At 48.5% G+C, this 18,650-nt stretch overlaps 1 protein-coding gene across 1 annotated transcript in view; it reads left to right on the forward strand.

Moving 5' to 3' along the window:
- The window catches only part of GRIK4 (glutamate ionotropic receptor kainate type subunit 4), a 397,554-nt gene that overhangs the window by 342,012 nt on the left and 36,892 nt on the right, over positions 1 to 18,650 (forward strand). Inside the window, exon 14 of the mRNA XM_079928310.1 lies at positions 11,542 to 11,655. Coding sequence (XP_079784436.1) covers positions 11,542 to 11,655 — 114 coding nt within the window. The remainder of the gene's footprint in view (positions 1 to 11,541; positions 11,656 to 18,650) is intronic.

Below are 18,650 nucleotides of genomic sequence, written 5' to 3' on the forward strand. Positions count from 1 at the left end.
TCACTTGCCTAAGATTACGTGGCTGGTGAGTGGCAAGGGAGGCCATAGCATGGGCGCTCTTAGCCAAGACATTATGACACAATGAGTCAAGACTCAAGGTGAGAAAATAACATGAACTGAGCTCCCACTTGCTTTGATTCATCTATTCATTCATTTGGTTGTGCCTTCCTTTACCAAATGTTTGGTGCTTATCACGTGCCAGGCACTGTTCCAGGCTCTGGAGACACATGTGGACCCAGCACACAACAGGTTCCTGCCTCCTGGAGCTTGCTTTAAAGATAATAAACAAGTAGATGAATACATGAACAAGAACATTTTTGATTGTGATTATTGCTGTGAAGGAAGAAACCCAGGAAATTACACAGTGTCAGGGAGAGGGCGTCTTTGGATGGACACTCTGGGAAGGCCACTCTGAGATCCGAACAGAGTGTGCGGAAGCCAGCCTCACCGAGGCCAGGGCAGAGTGGAGCAGGGAGGGGAAAGAGTAAATGCCAGGATTCCAAGGCGCAAAGGAACTGGTCATATTTGAGAAGCAGGGCGCGGCCCTATCACACAATGCCTGGTGGGCTGTAGTAAGGAATCACGGTCAGTAAACTGGGAGGTCTCTCTGGGTTCCTTTCCCGGGGTCCACTCACACCCAAGCGTCTGAGGAGAGCGTCAAGAGAGACCATAAGCTTAGAAGGGAAAAATTTGCATCTATGTTTTTTCTAAATTCAAACTGAAATGTAAAGTTTCCTTCGATTACAAATGTGGGCAACAAATCATAGTGGTATTAGCCATGCCTGTGACTGTTGCCAAAGGTGCCATTCGAATGTTGCTGTGAGAGCTGCCTCTGGCTCTCGTGGTCAGTGTATCACAATTATGTAATTCTGTATTGTGTAATACAGTCACGTGACACAGCAAATATAATAAACATTTTAATTTTTTTTTTTTTTTTTTTTTTTTTACGGTACGCGGGCCTCTCACTGTTGTGACCTCTCCCGTTGCGGAGCACAGGCTCCGGACCCGCAGGCTCAGCGGCCATGGCTCACGGGCCCAGCCGCTCTGCGGCATGTGGGATCTTCCCGGACCGGGGCACGAACCCGTGTCCCCTGCATCGGCAGGCGGACTCTCAACCACTGCGCCACCAGGGAAGCCCTAAAATATTTTTAAAGAAGGGGTTAACAGACCTCACCAGACTACTAACAGGGTCCATGGCATAAAAAAGTGTAAAAAGGCAATACAGAGAATGGCATGAGCTGCCTTAGCTTTCAAACACCCCACTGGCTACAGTTGGAAGAGGGGATTGTAAGGGGCGGGACTACCCCTGAGCTCCATCTACACAGGTTACCGGATTTAATCCTCACAACAATCATGAGAAATAGGCATGTGTTTGCCCATTTTAGAGGTAAGGAAACCGAAGCCCAGATTTCAGGTAATTTGCTCAGCTGAGAATTGCAGAGCTGGGGTTCAGACATACATCTCTCTGACCCCAAAGGGCAAGAGGGTCTATGGCTAGAGATGGGAGCATGTGATAAGAGGTCAAACGTCAGCAATATCTAGTTGGCCTCCTGACCCAGCTTGGACCCCTGTGCTGCACAACTTTACCCGTGAACGAATTGCCAACCCTTCTTTCCTCAAGCCTGGTTCTTTCCTCAAATCTGCCCACATAGGCCAATTACGCAACCCTGAGCTGAACTAACTAAATATTTCATGGGGAATTTAATTTAACTCTAAAGAAATTCATCCAGCCCTGAGAGTATGCTGTCAGCTCGAGAAATAGCACTGGGGAGCCCTTGGGCCTGCAAATAATTTTGCTGCTTCCCCAGGAATGTTGATGTTCCTCTGGGCCTGACTCTGAGCCCTGTAGGCTCAGTCCAGGGAACACGAGTAAATCCCACAGACTTGGGCTCCGATGGATCCGAAAAGGCTCTGATCAAGGCCTCTCTCTGAATAGCAAGCAGGCTGGGGAGGGAGGAAGGGTGGGGTTGACCCCCAGCCTCCTCAGTGAACAGGGCACCAGACATTTGGCAGGTGCCACGGGACCCTACAAGTTCCTCCTCGGCCTCAGCCCATGGCAGGTGGAGTGGGAAGTCCGCCTTCCTCTTGCGGCAGGAGAGCAGCTGTGCACGTTGCTGAGGCCTGTTATTAGGGAGTCTGAGGGTTCCCGCCAGTGCCAGGGGAGCCAGGAGTGAGAGCGAGCTCCCCGGCGCCTTCAGATCCCTTTGCAGCTCAGCATGGAGACCCCGGTGAATCACGGCAGATTCCCTGGGCATCTCACGAGGTGAGGGCAGGGGAGGGTGGGAGGAAGGTGCCCAGGAGGTGAATGGATCAAAAGACAGGAAGTTAGCAGATAATCTAATTTGAAATGGGCTGAGCTGCAGATGTTAATCTGCTCCACTGAGCAGCACGAAAAGCCAGGGCCTGTCCTCAGCGTCCCCGTTCTTTCCGGCGGGTAATTAACCACCCCCCATCTCCAGCACCGCTGATTGCTGCCTTAATGGCGGGGTGTGAGGCCCTTCCCCTTCTGCTTGGGCTCCCTGTGTAACCCGAGGAGTTGCAGGGAACTGGGCCTGGGGAGGGGGCAAGGGGAGAAGGGAGCCCTCTAGTGGGGATTTAGGGCTTCAAGTCTTCCTTAGGCTGGAGGATGAGGAATTGTATCTCACAGTGGTGTCCAGACCATGACTTGAATCCGGTTATAATGACCCAGCTTCCTGACAAAATCCCTCCTACATACAGGCACATGTCCGAAATCAGCCTGATTCTGCTGTCAGCAAGGAGGGACTGGAGGGTAGGCCATGTTTGGGGTGTTGTCCCCCTGTACCCTGCACTGTTAGCTGCACTGGTTGTTAACTAGAGATTTACCGTGTGTCCACTTTGGGAACGTCCCTGTGAACAGTGCAGTGATAAGAAAGCAGACCTGAGAATCTGTACGTCTGAAGGTAGCTCTCTCCGTCTCCTAGCTGTGTGTACTTGAGCAAATTAATAACCTCTCTGGGCCTCAGTTTCTTCGTCTGTAAAATGGAGCTAAATGGCAATTTTGAAATACTATATAAGTTAAGTTTTTTGAAGACATGGTCCCTGCTTCTTATAGTCTAATGGGGAGCTAAGTTATGTGCATGAATGTCCACAGTGACAATAATAATAATAGTAAGAGCTAACATTTATTGAGAACTATTCTGCACCAGGCAGAGACTTTGCATGGTTGCTCATTTAATTCCTATGGAGGCTGCATGAGGGTGGGAACTGTTGTTGTGCCCACTTTATGGATGAAGAAACTGAGACACAGAGAAGGTAAGTCCTTTCTCAACGTCACACAGCTAATAAGTGCAGAGTTGGAGTATGAGCCCAGGCCCCCTGTTCTAATACAAGGCAATTTATGGCAAATGCCACCTGAACGGTATAAGCCATGTCTTAGCTCCTTTATTGATTGTGAGGAGGGAAGGCTTATTCCTGGGAAGATGATAGAGAAGGTTTTACAGAGGAGGTAAGCTTTGAATGGACCTTGAAGAGTAGAGTTACTGTTGGACATTCCAGGTAGAAGGAGTGGCATCATTTGAGTTCCACCTGTAGGAAAGTACAAGGTGTGTTTGAAAGTTGGCTGAACCAGACTCCCGGGGTGGGGTGGGGGGGCTTCCGGAAGAGTGCCAGGAAATGAGACTGAACTCAGAGGGATGGGCGGGCCATGAGGGCCTGACTCCCAGGCTGGGCTTTAAAGGAGTGTGGATCATGGATACTTGTTTAAGAGGGAGGACAGGTAGGGGTGGAGATCAAGATGATGGACGTGGAGCTCACCTCCTCCCACAGACACATCAAGAGGGAGGACAGGTATAGCTGTCATGGCATAAAAGTGAATTTTGTTAGAAAAAGAATATTAATAACCCCCATTTATTGTGCACCTACAACATGCCAGGCACTGTGCTTTGTACATTCTATGTATTATCTCATTTATCCTCATAACAACCCTCAGTTGGTAATTATAATCCCCATTTTACAGATGAGAAAAGTGAGCTTGGAGAGGATGTGAAACCTACTCATGGTCACACAGTACCTGGAGGGCTGGGATTTGAGCCCAGGTTGGTCTGGTGGCAGAGAAGCAGGGCAATGTAGTCACAAGACAGAGCAGGTGGAGGGAGGGAGAGCTATGTCCTTGATGTTGGCCTTATTCAGGAGGGTCAGGCAGGGGCTGGAGAGAGTGACCACCTAGGAGATTCAGCAAGATAAGAGCTGGATAGCACCCCATAGGCATTGTAGCATGGAGGTCACTGCTGACCGGCTGGAGTGACATTGGTGAAGGGATGCCATAGACACCAGATTGCCCTTAGTGCAGTGGTATAAATGGCAAGGAAGTGAGGATAAAAAGGAGGATGGTCCTTTCTTGTCTCTCTTCCATCTTTTGAATTCACTAGAGCCAATTGTATCTGTTGCAGGTTCAGGATTCAGCCTCTGAAGCCAAACAGCCCAGGTTTGAATCCTGGCTCTGCCACTTACTTGCTGTGCAAGCTTGGGCAAGTTCCTTAACCTCTCTGTGCCTCTGTTTTCTGATCTGTAAAATGAGAGTAATAATAGTAACCTACCTCATAAGGGTATTGTGAGCACTGAGTGAAGTAACACATGTAAATTGTTTAGTTGGTAAATTGACACACAGGCAGGGCTATTGGCGTTAGACGTGTTAAGATTACAAGTCTCATCCTGCTTAAAATACTTCAGGACCTTTCAATTCCTCTTCAAAGCATTGCATCTTCTGCCTGCCTCTCCAGCCTCATCATACAGCACACTCCCCAGCCCTGTGTACTCCAGACACTCTGGCCTTCTTCTAGCCCCTGGAATGCACCAAGCTCCCTCCTGCCTCAGGGCCTTTGCACGTGCTGACCCCCCCAACCACCACCACTGGGAGTGCTCACCCCAGGCCTTCTCACTGGTAATTCCTGTTCAGGTAACTGAGTCTCATCTTGAGAAAGCTCCCATGAAGACTCTGCCAACCCCTGCCTGTTCTACCTGCTCATGGTGCCACAAATGACTCCTTTATAACATTTATTACAGCTGTAGTTTTACAGATCTTTTCTTCAACAATCTGACAACTTCCTCTCGCACCGGGCTGCAAGCTCTTGGCCATCAGGGACCATGCCTGTGTTTGCCCACCCCGTGTATCCCAGAACCTTGCACACTGCCGGGAGCAGGGCAGGTGGTCAATAAAGAGTGTTGAGGGGATGCTGAGTGTTAAAGAGGAAGGGATTGCTGGGGAGGGGGCAGTGGCTTCTGCCTACCCTGAGACTCCACACTCAAGGGCAGAGCCCAGGACACAGCGTTTACTGTGGGCCGGATGAGCTCCGTGGCCCCGTGTCACCCTCAGCCCGCAGATCCTCCGCCAGAGCCTGATGTGAGTTGTCCCTCCCCGGGAAGCCAGGTTTGGTGGACTTGGGGGTCTTTCCTTTCTGGGTATTTATGGATAATGTCCTCGCCGCTCTCACTGCCTCAGGCCTGGCCTTGCTTGGAATTCTGTAAGCCTTTTCAATGTACAGGGGATCTCCAGAGACAATTACCTTGGAATGAAGGCTTCCAGCAATGCTCAGTACAGCCTTACTCTGTGTAGCGTTTTCTCATTGCAACTGTAGCCTCCCAAAGCTTTCCGGCATTAAGTAACACAATTACAGAGTTAAATAAATACCAGCAAAGAATGTGAGGCACTATGGGGCCTGAGCAGCAGGTGAAACAAGATCTGTGCAGATGTGACCGGCAAAAGAGTAGAAAAGCTGTTGGTGTAGAGGACGGCTGCCTCCCCAGGGGGCAGGACCCTGGGCGACTGGGAGGCAGGAGGGCCGTGTAAAAAAGCCAGAGAAAAAAGATCTGGAAGCTGATCAGAGATAGCATGGTGGATCCAAGAATTCAAAGGGAGCTGGGGACGTCATTTAATCTGCCGTCCACAGAGGAGAATCATATAACGGGGAAGAGGCTGGAGAATGACCCGATTTGGTTTCCAAGCTGCATGGCAGTTTTTCCTTGAGTTTTCTAAGCGATGGGACCGTACCGGCCCTAAGAGGGTCCTCACGTGGGTCTTCAGAGATGGGCAGTCACACCAGGGAAGCACAGTGCGTCAGTACAGCTGTGTGGATGTCTCAGGTCACCTAGGAAAGGCTACCAGGGACCAAATGTCCAGAGGCCTCTGCCTACATGGAGGTAGAACAGGCCTGACTGCTCCCCAGCTATGCCTACAACTCATCATGCATTAAAATATTGTCTCCAGGGACTTCCCTGGTGGTCCAGTGGGTAATACTCTGCGCTCCCATTGCAGGGGGACCGGGATCGAGCCCTGGTCGGGGAACTAGGTCCTGTACGCATGCCGCAACTCAGACCCGGCGCAGCCAAATAAATATTTTTTTTAAAAAGATACCGTCTCCAGAGGTCCCTGTGGAGATTCTCAGCATCGTCAAGTTCATCATCATCATCACTATCATTATCATCTTAACAGCAAACCTTTATCAGGTACTTACGTTGAACCAGGCCCCATGCTCAGCATTGACAAGCATCATCTCATTCACTTTCTTAGTAATTCTGGGAAATGGGTACTATTATTATCCCCACTTTACAGATGAGCAAACTGAGGCTCAGAGAGGTTACATGACTTTTGCCCAAGGTCACACAGCAAGTAAGTAAGTAACAGAGTCCAGACAGGTCTGTCCCATGCTGAAGTCCAAGTCTCCGCCACCCTCTCCACTGCCTTCATAGTCCCAGATAGGTGTGGCCGGACTCTACAGTGTGCAGAGATTATAGGGCTCTTCCATACCCATCCTCTCTTCCTGACTCTCACATAATACTGATAGGCAGGCATTGCCCCATTGTATAGCCTGGTAAACTGAGTCCCAGAGAGGGTAAGTGAGTTGCTATGGGCATTTGGTCAGCAAAAGGCAGAGCCAGGTCTTCTGACCCGCCCCATCCTCTCATTCACTGGGCCCCATGTAAGGGAGGGGCTCTGAGAGGATGGGGCAGGGCTGAAGCTATGGAAGTCTGCCCAGGGTGCTGGAGCACTGCTGAGGGGAAGGGAGAGAATTGGGCCCAACAGGGGGCAGCAGGTGTCTAAAAGAGGAGGAGAGGGAGACAGAGGAAAGCTTTGTTCCTTCAGGTCTTTCAGCATCTGGCACTGCGGGTAGAGGCCTTCCTGGTGGCATCTCGGGGAAGCACAGGGTGGGAGCAGCAGGCTGAGACAGGCGCAGACCTGAGCCCTGCTGTGAATTCACTGTCTTCCTCCCAACCAGGCCCCACATGCAGGAGAAGAGCAGCGGCCACCCCAAGCCTTCGGGTTCTGATGGCGAGCGTAGCAGTCGCATGACCCCTATTTAAACCCAGGAGGCGAAGAGTAGTATGTTTTGGAAGTCACCTCCAGGCTGCCTGCAGCCTGCCCTCCCCTCGGAAATGCCACTAACATCCAGGAGATAAAATAGGGGATCTCTCAGAGGCAGAACACAAAGCTCTTCAAAGAACACTTTCGATCAAAAATGGGAAGAGGAGAGAGGTCTTTCTCTCAGAGAGAATGTATTTATAAACCTGTGTGTGTGCGCGTGCACGCACACGCACACACACATACACACGCACACCAGCAACCAGGAGCATCATGATGCTAACAGAACTCTTTGCATGTTCCCTTTTCCCAGTCTTCCTTCTCTGGCTCCGGGGGTCCTACCCTCTTCTGCATTCCCAGCCCCCGGGGTTACACTTCCGGATCTGCTCTCTCCAGATGGTGTTGTATCTTCCGGACCTTTCTGGCCTCCCCTGCCTTGGGTGCTACTCTTTGCCGACTAGTCTGATAAACAGTTGCCTCCTCCACCTCTCTGAGGCATTCAATTCTGGAGACCGCTATCATCTTCTTGAGCAAATAGGGGCCAGTTAAACGAAGCTCCTTCCCTCCGAGCCCTGCAAAATGAAAGCCTGGGACTTTAGGGCCAGAAAAGAGCTTGGAGAGCATCTGACTGAACTCTCATTTCAGAGTGGAGGAAACTAAGGCCTGGAGAGCGGAATAACTTGCCCAAGGTCACGGTGAGTTTGTGGCCCAGCTGTGACGAGAGCCAGGTCTTCTGACGCCCTGTCTGTGGCTCTTTCAACTGGAGAGCGCAGCCCTCCCCAACGAGTGACCAGAGATGCAGAAGGGCTGGGGTGAACTGTCATGGTGCCCGCTCTTCCCTTGGCCTGTCACGCCCACAATTGCTAGCATTTTTTTGCAGCCACGCCGCTTTGGTCATTAGTTTGTTTCTGTGGCACATGATCTCCGCATCTAAGTCTGCTTTATAGCACAACGTCTTTTTAACTAAGGAGAAAGAAAAGGCGTGCACGCCTTTTGGAATAACCTGCTCCCGCCAGGTTGTTGCTGGTACCCCAGGGTGCGTTGAAGCCAAGGTACCTGATTACTGTTCTCTACTGAGTCGATGAAAATAAAAAACAACCAGTACCTAACCTCCGCGGTTTCTCCTAGCTTCTCATCCCTCCTTCCCTGCCTCCCCCGCCCCCAGCTTACTCCTGAGCGGGCGGACAAAGGAGAGAGAGATGGGCTGCGGGGCAAGGAGGCAGCAGTTTCCACAGGAGACAGTTTTCCTGTTTGGCCCAGTTTGGGGAGCTGTCCGTTTGTGACTTGACAGAAGCACCCTGTCTGAGCCTGGGGCAGACTCTCTCCCGGGGTGTGTGGTCCTGCTCCTATCCAGGAAAGCGCCCTCCCGGGACGCTGTCCATTTCCATCTTTCTCTCCATATGGAATTGTTTCACCATAATGTCATCGCTGGCCAACTTTTATAAACTTGTGAAATGATTTCCAAATTGCAATCCAAAGTTTGCCCTTTTGGGAAGAAGCCTGTGGCGGGGGGTTTCGGAGGAAGAAATTTGAGGATAGAGTTGTTGATTTGGGTTACTTGGTTTGGATAGATCTATTTTTTTTTTTTAATAACCAGAGAAAGGACGGGATGCTGTGGTTACCTCTTGCCCGTCTTATCAGTTTGCATTTTTCTACCCTTTTCTTCAGTTCATTCACTCCAGCCCATTTAACTCTTGTCTCCTCCTCCCAAGGTCCTTGCGGGGCTTGGCTGCACACAGGGGACCAGCACTGCATCTGCTGCGCCTTTGTGGTTGATTTCTGTTGCTTTACACGTGTGCTCGCGAGAGGACCTCAGGTCGGGGCCACCATCGTTGAGGGAGGGGCTGAGGTTCTGAAAGGCCCAAACAACTCTCTGAAGGGTCCCCCAAATGAAGGCACTAACAATCTTCTAATCAAACTTCACTCTCTCCTCCAGGGTTGATTCACTTGACAGCAGTCATCAACACTCTCTCAGAGAAATACAGAATGAACCCAATGAGTCATTCACATTTTTCATTTTTTATTAAAAATCTCTTACATCTGCACTCTAGTCTCTTTTAAGCCTGGCCTCACTTTATAAGGCCCGAAGTTGTTAACCGATGCCGGATCGTGTGACTCCTTTAGCATGAATTGGGGTGGAGGATGGGGGCTGAGATGAGAAGAAACTGATCTTTGCCAATGGTTGTATTCATCTTGTTCACAACTTATAAATCCCCTGTGCATAAAATGAGGGTGGCATGTCTCTCTCCTTACTTCCTTTGCAATGATTTAGGAAGAATCGTGCACGTGTGTGTATGTGCCTGTGTGTGTGTGTGTGTGTGTGTGTGTGTGTGTGTGTGTGTGTGTACTTATTCGGAACTGATTGGCCTGTTTGTAGGTTGTTGGATACCTCACTTTCCCTCATATCTTTCTCCGTCTTTTATATCAACTGATCCACCAGAATTAGGAGTTAAGGAAGCTGAAATGTAAACCTCAATGGAGACCAGTCTGGGATACATGTCTAGGTTATAAAACATCATTCTTAAATATCAGTATAAGTCAGAATCACCTGGGCAACTGGTCACAAATGCAGATTCCCGGGCCCCACGACCAGAGTCTGATCCATGGGGTCTGGGATGAGACTCAGGAATTCACATTTTAATAAGCCCTTTATTCTTTAATATTCTTATTCTTTAATCAGAATAAGGTGATTCTGATGCTGGTGGTCCTAGACCACATTCTGAGAATCACTTGCAGAGAATTGCTGGGAAGGATTCTGGCACTGTCTCAACCCCACATCCTTGGTTTACAGATGAGATTAAGGAAGCCAAGAGAAGTGAAATGACTAGCCTACGCTAGTTAGCTAGTTACTGCAGAGTATGGCCAGAACTGAACGCCAGCTCTGGGCCTTTCCCGCCGCTCCATGTATAGGGGAGCAGGCCAATAGGTAGTAAGCTTGCTTTGCAACAGGGTGGATTGAAATTAAACACAAGGAAGAACTTCCTGACAGAGAGGTGTACTGAGGAAGCTGACAGCCTCTCCTTTCCCAGGAGACCTTAATTCAGGCCAGACTTCCATCAGGTGTGGGCACTTGAGGTACACGGCAGGGGCAAAGAGAAAAGAAGGAAACACCTGGTGATTTTGCATGAAAGGGACCAGAGACCCTTCCTTGAGTTCTGCTGTGGCACCTGGATTTTTTTTTTTTTTTTTTTTTGCGTACGCGGGCCTCTCACTGTTGTGGCCTCTCCCGCTGCGGAGCACAGACTCCGGACGCACAGGCTCAGCGGCCATGGCTCACGGGCCCAGCCGCTCAGTGCACGTGGGATCATCCCGGATCGGGGCACGAACCCGTGTCCCCTGCATCGGCAGGCGGACTCCTAACTGCTGCGCCACCAGGGAAGCCCCTGACCTCAATGTGTTCTTTTATTTTTTTATTTTTTATTTTTTTGTGGTACGCGGACCTCTCACTGTTGTGGCCTCTCCCGTTGCGGAGCACAGGCTCCGGACGCACAGGCTCAGCGGCCATGGCTCATGGGTCCAGCCGCTCCGCGGCACGTGGGATCTTCCCAGACAGGGGCACGAACCCGTGTACCCTGCATCAGCAGGCGGACTCCCGACCACTGTGCCACCAGGGAAGCCCTGTGGCACCTGGATTTTAACCTTGACTGAAACATAAGGCCAGTGGTCCAGGAAGCCTGAGGTGAGGTACTACCGCTGACAAGGACAAGGTTTGTGATGTTGGGCCCCTTGCTCAATTTCTTGGCCTTTATTTCCTGGGGTTGCATTAGATTGCCTCTAATTTCCAGGGGGCCATCATTTTTATCTTTCGTTGTAACTCCCTCACCAAAGTGCACACAGCAGAGGGACTCAGTGAAGTTTCGTTGTTCAACAAGTTGATCAGCTGAATAAAAAACGACTCAATATTGAGTATCCAGAAGTTGTATCTGCCAGTTCTCCCTCGCCTAGGGCATTTTGAGTCTGTCTGAACCGTCAGTAGTGATCCCCCCTTTTAATACTAATTTATATATTTAAAGGGGTCTAACCTCAAATGAACATGAGTTACAGCTTCAATATCCGTGTCTTTTCATGAGTGATCGTTCAGACCTCTGGCTACCTAGGGTCAGTCCCCAAGCAGAGAAGCCAGACCAGAGAAACATCTCCCCATTAGTGACGACCTCTGATCACAAGTCCCTGTGCCCCCATCTCCTGTGGCCACCCCTCTGATGATCTCTGTCTGTTCCTTTCAGAAAGCAGATCTGGCCGTGGCGGGCCTCACCATTACGGCTGAACGGGAGAAGGTGATTGATTTCTCAAAGCCATTCATGACTCTGGGAATTAGCATTCTTTACCGAGTTCATATGGTAAGAGATTTATTTTATAAGCATTTATGGCATTAAAGTTATTTGCATGCAAACACTGAGTTATATGATAATAATGAATGACTCACAGAAATATTTAGATTTCAAGACTTAAATGCACATGTGCTGGGCTATGTTTTCCCCCATCAGCTGAAAAGGACTTGCAAACAGGAGGAATGGAAGAGTCACACTTGAGGGCTTTCCAGTAAAAACTGCTTCTGCCGCACTGAATAGGGAAGGCCGAGAATGATCATTCAACCCTTGGTTCGTAGTGTGTTGGTCATCGGCCCCATGAGTCACTCTGCTTCCTCCTAGTGGGTGGGTCCCCAGCCCAGATAAGTCACCCCGGACTTCCCAAGGCCTTCAGCAACTTTCAGGCCCACCTCTGTTCACTTTGTGCATTGCATCTGGTGAGGCAATGCAGACTCCCTCTCTTGATTATCTGCACTGGGGAATAAAGAGCGGATAATGTGATGTCACTTATACCTGGCCTGTCCCCTCTTCTGCATTCCTTACAAAAAAAGACTTCTCTGGTTAGGTGGCTAGAGTCAGTATAAAAATGAGTTTGAGAAAGCTCCCCCATGGGCACCAGAGGATGGACGTGACGTCAAAGTTACTGGCTGGTGGGGGGAGAGTATACCCTCATCCAAACTGGCTCTAAGTGCACAGCTACTATGTGGATTTCCCCAATGGTCCAGTCACTTTAGGCGTCCAAGGTCATGCCAACATGGTGTATTCCAGCACCTGGCACCACAAGGCTGCCCAGCAGGGAGGGACCCAAGAGCTCACCCCACATGCCTGCTGAGGAAGTGACCCTCCAGCTTCTGATCTCAGCCTTGGAGAAAGGGGATTATCCATGTCTGCAGCCTCAGTCTGCCAGCTGCCACGGCATCAGGAGCTGTGGCCCGTTTCTGCAGGAGGAAGGTCTTGTAGAGCCCACTCAGGCAGCTCCGAAGAGCCCGGTTCTGGGCTGGACCTCAGCGTCCATCATGACCCCTGCCCAACTTGGAAAAAGAGGCCAAATCATCTGGAAGAAGAGACAGCCTCAAAATCCCAAGCTCTCCAGGCTAAGACAGAAAGAAATGGGAGGTTTTGGTCACAGTCAATGCTGTGACGGGCGTGTCTGTCTTGTGAGTGAAGGGGGCTTTTGATCCCTCCTCCTCTCCTTTCCACGAGGATAACTCCCATTCACTGAGTGCCTCTTATGTGCCAGATGCTCTTCAGGCCCCTGTGATGTGGGCTGTTGTTATGGATTGAATTGTGTCCCCTCCAAAGCTGTGTTGAAGCGTTAACCCCCCCAGCCCTGTGAATGTGACCTTACTTGGAAACAGCGTCCTTGCAGATAGAATCAAGTTAAGATGAGGTCATACTGGAATGGGGCAGGGCTGATCCAGTGACTGATGTCGTTATAAAAAATGGGAAATTTGGCCATAGGCCTACAGGGGAGAAGACCTTGTGAATTTGGAGGCAGACTGGAGTCATGCATCTACAAGCTAAGAGACGCCACGGATTGCCAGCTGCCACCAGAAGCTCGAAGAAGACGAAGGAGACCCTCCTGTAAAGCCTTCAGAGACAGCATGGTCCTTGACACCTTGATTTGGAACTTCTAGGCTCTGGAGCTGTGAGACAATACATTTCCGTTGTGTTAGGCCCCCCAGTCGGTGGTACCTTGTTATGGCAGTCCTAGTGAATGAATACCGTCGACTTGTTCTTATTTTAGAAATGAGAAAACAGTGGCAATCAGTTCTAAAAACGTGGCCAAGCCCATGCACCACTTAATGTAAGAGCAGAGTTCAAACCCAGGATGGTGTGGTGAGAGCCTGTGCTCTCTCTGTGACACCAGGCTGCCACCTGCCTTGTGTGACCTGTGCATAACTTGTAAGTGAGGCTCTCTGTGCCCCTGTTCTCAGTTGGTCCTCAGGGCTGTTCTTTGAGGAAAGAAGGAAGATGTTATAATTCCCATCTTACACATGCGGAGACCAAGGTCACCTCTGGAGCTGGGCCTGGAATCCAGGTCTCCTGACTCTTGGGACAACGTTCTTGTCATCATTACATCTATTGGTACCCCCGAGGCAGCTTTCCAGCCAGTGCTGTTTCTTGAGCCTGCCCCACTGTGCCCCCCCCCACCCAACTGAGCCTTGAAGAGGATCCAAAAGAAATGGAGACACACAGCCTTTCTGCTGTGGCCAGACCACATGACAAGGCTCTGGCCTTGATTTCTTGATTAAGGCCAAGGGCACTAGAGCTCCTCTCGTGACCCGATGGGCAAAGAGGAACCACATGGGTGAAGACGCGTCATCCCAAGTGTTTCCACAGCCTGGGAACATCTGTTGCTAGGCTACCGTCACCACCCAGGACACGATTGTCCTGAATATCAACTCTGGCCAGAACCAAACTCCAGTTCTCCGATCCTCTGGACAATCTTAATTGGATCATTGGCCAGATATTTCCTACCACGTGCAAACCTATAACTGTATGAGCTCCCCTGCATTAGTTCTGGGATGTGAAGTTTTATGTGCCAGCTCAGCGAGGCTCTAATGCCCAGATGTTTGGTCAACCCCTAGTCTAGATGATACTGTGAGGGTATTTTGCAGATGCAATTAGCATCTACAATCAGCTGATGTTAAGGAAAGGAGATGACCCTTGATAATATGGGTGGTCCTCATCCAATCAGTTAAAAGACCTTGAGAACGAAAATGGGTTTCCCAAAACAAAAGGGATTCTGTATCAAGACTATCACATAGAAATCTTGTCTGAGTTTCCTGCCCTACAGATTTGGGACCTACCAGCTCCTACAATCACATGAGCCAATTCCTTGAAATAACTCTCTTTCACACACACACACACACACACACACACACACACACACACACACGCATGCACGCACACAGACCCCCTCCTGGTTCTCTCTGTCTCTCTGGAGAACCTAACCCACACAGGTCCCCTCTCAGGTCAGCATTCCTCCCCTCTCCCCACCTCCTTACTGACACACTAGTGTGCCACACAGCTGCTCAGATCTGATTTCTAACGGGGCCAAGCTGAGTAAAAATTGAGTGCTGGCGTCAACAGCTCACACTAAGCAGAACTGACAGTTTATGCGTTTATTCAACAAATATTTATTGAGTGCATTCTGTGTATGAGGCAGAATGCTTAGAAAGTACCAAAGAGTGAGCTGGGGAGAGAACGATCCTGATTCGATTAAATCAGGGGAGCTCCAATGAGAACAAGTCTGAGATGAACTTCACAGAATCTGAAAGAAAAGAAGCATCAGCAGGAACAGCTAATACCAAAGGATAGCCCGGCAGAGTTCACCATGAGCGCCAAAATCTAAAACTGCACAGAGAAGCTCTCTCTGATACAATAGCGTTAAGTTGATGAAATTGAATGCTGGGTGTTTATTATTTTGTGATTTTTTTTCCGATTGATAGTTCTCTGTGAGCAAAAATATGGTTCATTTAATTTCATTTATAATCTATAATGACCTAGAATCTCTTAGCTCTATGTCTGAGGTCACCTGAGTAGGAGTGATTGTTACTGAAAAGTGAGCGTCTGGTGATAATCAAACCTGTGTGCAAAAGTAAAAATAATTAACACAAGGTATAAATGACGAGTTAGAAATTCTTCAAAACCTTCCAAGATAACAAGTGGTGGCAGGTATGTCTCTGAAGCCTGAAGATAACCAGAAATAATTTGTGAATTTCCAGCAATCTCAGATTACCTAGGTTCTTTCATGAATGTGGATCGTCATAAGTTGATTATGGGATATTTCCCTCCCAACCTCGGGGCATAATCTGTTTTTGCCCAGGCATCTCCAGGGCCAAAATCAGAAGAATGTTTTGCTCTTTTGACCTCTACTCCCTGCCACTCAGAGGCTGACTAAGGATCCTGGCTTTGGCATTTGTTACTGTAGATCCCTCTCGCTTATTAAAACTCTCTCTGTTCCTAGCATCCAAGTCACCATTTTCTCCCACTGTTCGTCCTGCCTCTCTGATTATTGCCTCTTCCACCATTTCTGTTGCTTCCTCTCTCTCTCTCTCTCTCTCTCTCTCTCTCTCTCTGTCTCTGTTTGCCTCTTAAATGTCCGTGGCCCTTTTCTATTCTCACTCTCCCAATTCTCTGCCTAGATAATCTCACCCTTTCCCAAATCTATAAATCTAACCCTGACTGCTCCCCTAAATTCCAGAAGCATATTTTAAACACATTACTAAGGCGTCCCCACCTGGATATCTCAGAGGCACCTCAAAAACAGTGACACGAACTTCATTCGGTATATTCCTCCCTCCCCTCCTCTGCCCCATCTCAGGTAACGCCATCTCTATCCAGCCACCTGAGCTGTCCATCGCTTCTCTTTCCTCACATGGTCAGTTGGTCCGCTCACGTCCTAAATAGTCCTCAGATATACTCTCCTCATCTCTAACCTCAACTGCTGCCATCCCAGTGGCCTGTATCCTCCTTGAAGGCAGGTGTTTCTTATCCATTACTGTATCCCCATCAAAGGGCCACTGTTATTGTAAGCATTCACCAGGAAGCAGTAGAGTGAAAATCATGGACTCTGGAGCCAGACTGCCTGGTTTATTCCCAGATCTGACACTCACTGGCTGCAGGGCACCTGTGTCTCAGCTTATTCATCTGTAAAAATGGGTTGCCATGCACATTTAATGAGGATAGATATGTAATGCACTTATAACAGCGCCTGACATGTGCACAATAAAGTGTTAGTTATTACACTTTTTATTGAAGTATAGTCGGTTCATAATGTTTCAGGTGTACAGCGAAGTGATTCAATTATATATGTAATTGAATATAGTTGAGATGTTGAATGTAGTTCCTTGTGCTCTACAGTAGGTCCTTGTTATTTATCTATTTTTATATAGTAGTGTGTATCTATTAATCCCAAATTCCCAATGTATCCCTTCCCCCAGCTATTACATTTCATAAATGTATGTGAACTTCTCCCCACTACCATCTATCCTCAATCCATCCTGCAGCCTGAGAGTTGTTTTATTTTATTTATTTATTTATATATTTTTCACAAATGTCATCATATCAGCTTCCGACTTAAAATCATTCACCGGCTGCACATCACTTACGAGAAAAAGTCCAGCCTTCTTAGCGTGGAGAATAAAAGCCGGTCTCTCCTGTTCCACTTCCATCTCTTTGCTGCAGGCACCTTCATCCTGTACTGCTTACTCCTTTTCCCACCATGTCAACCTCTTCCTGTCGTCTTATCTAGATTCATACTCATCTTCTTGTCCCTCAACTGTCTAACAAGGTCTTCCCTAGCCTTTAATACCCAGCTCAAATGGCACTTGTCAAATGTGACTCCCCTAGATGGGGCTGATTGCTTCTTTCTCTGAGCTGCTGCCCTCTGCCTGGACCTCTATAACAACATTTATATGCTGTGTTTTGTTACTCTTTGTTTATCTCTCTCTCCCTGAGTAGATCCTAGTGGGAGATACACTGGGGAGAAAGTACCCTTTTGCCAGACCATACATTTTTTAAAATTGAAGTATAGTTGATTTACAATGTTGTGTTAGTTTCTGGTATACAGCAAAGTGATTCCGTTATGCATATGTACCTATATATTCTTTTTCATATTCTTTTCCATTATGGTTTATTACAGGATACTGAATATAGTTCCCTGTGCTATACAATAGGACTTTGTTGTTGATCGATTCTATATATAATAGTTTGCATCTGCTAATCCCAAACTCCCAATGCAACCCTCCCCCGCCCCCCCCGCCCCCCCTCCCCTTGGCAACCAGAAGTCTGTTCTCTATGTCTGTGAGTCTGTTTCTGTTTTGTCCATAAGTCCATTTGTGTCACATTTTAGATTCCACATATAAGTGATATTGTATGGTATTAGACCATAAATGTTTATGATATGATTTTTGGTATGGAAAATATCTCATGCTAAACATGTGATATTTACTTCATAAGTACAGAGGGAAGAAAAGAAGGGGGAGGGAGGGAGGGACCTGTGATTCTGCAGGCAGTGACCACCACTTCCCATGGTGGCTCACTGTCGAGCAGCACTGACCCCCAGGAGCCTGGCTTCTGCCAGGAGGCCCAGTATTCCAGGCAGTAGGATGAGTGACCCAAATAGATTTCTTTTTACTTTCTGGCCTTTACCCTATTGGCCTTGAGAACAAAAAGTGAGGGGAGGCAGATGTTGGGGCAGCTCAGACCCATCCTGTGCGCAGGCCTGGTCGTGGCGGCCACCTGAACCCATTGCTCCCTCCCTCCCTGATGCCTCCACATACCACAGACAGCATAGCACCGACCTGAGAAGGCATGGAAACCCCTGGCTGGGGCCAGATGAGCTTCCAGGCCGTACATGGAGGATTCAGCCTTTAGAATCTGGGGTGTCCCCTGGTACTGCAAAGATAGGAGTCAAACGACTGGACATTGGAAGTTCAAGACTCTCTTGATTTCCTTGGCATATTAGCTCATTTCTTCTTATTGAGAAGTTCAGTATTTAGCATAGCAGTGTAACCCCAAGGGCATTTTGCAGTTCAGGGTTTTATCGAATTGATGCATTTTGCAGTCCAGAGTTCTATAGAATTGATGCATACTGTAAGCTCCCAAATATCTGTGAATGGAAGAGGAAAGATCATAGAAAAACAAAACCATTCACATTTGATGTTAGAGTGTATCATGTAGTTTTCTCTCTGTCTTTTTTCTGCAGCAGCGATTTCCCTAATGATGTTTTGCTCAGATTAATATTAAAGTAAGTTTGTATGCCTCAAGCACACACTGACTGCTGAAGCAAAGCCTCATCAGAGCGTGCCAGAAACCAACCTGGGATTTGACATTGGCGCATATAGCCCCAAATGGATAATCAAGTTTAAACAATTCAGTGTCAGTATATTCAAGGAGGTTGGGTGTATGTCCACTATATTTGTATGTTGACTAACACCTCTTTATTCATGAAGCACTTTCACATACAGTCTCTGGTTTAGTACAGCCATCCCCCGAGGCAGGCAGTAGGATTCCCA

This window comes from Stenella coeruleoalba, assembly GCF_951394435.1.
Source record: "Stenella coeruleoalba genome assembly, chromosome: 8".
Lineage (NCBI taxonomy): Eukaryota > Metazoa > Chordata > Mammalia > Artiodactyla > Delphinidae > Stenella > Stenella coeruleoalba.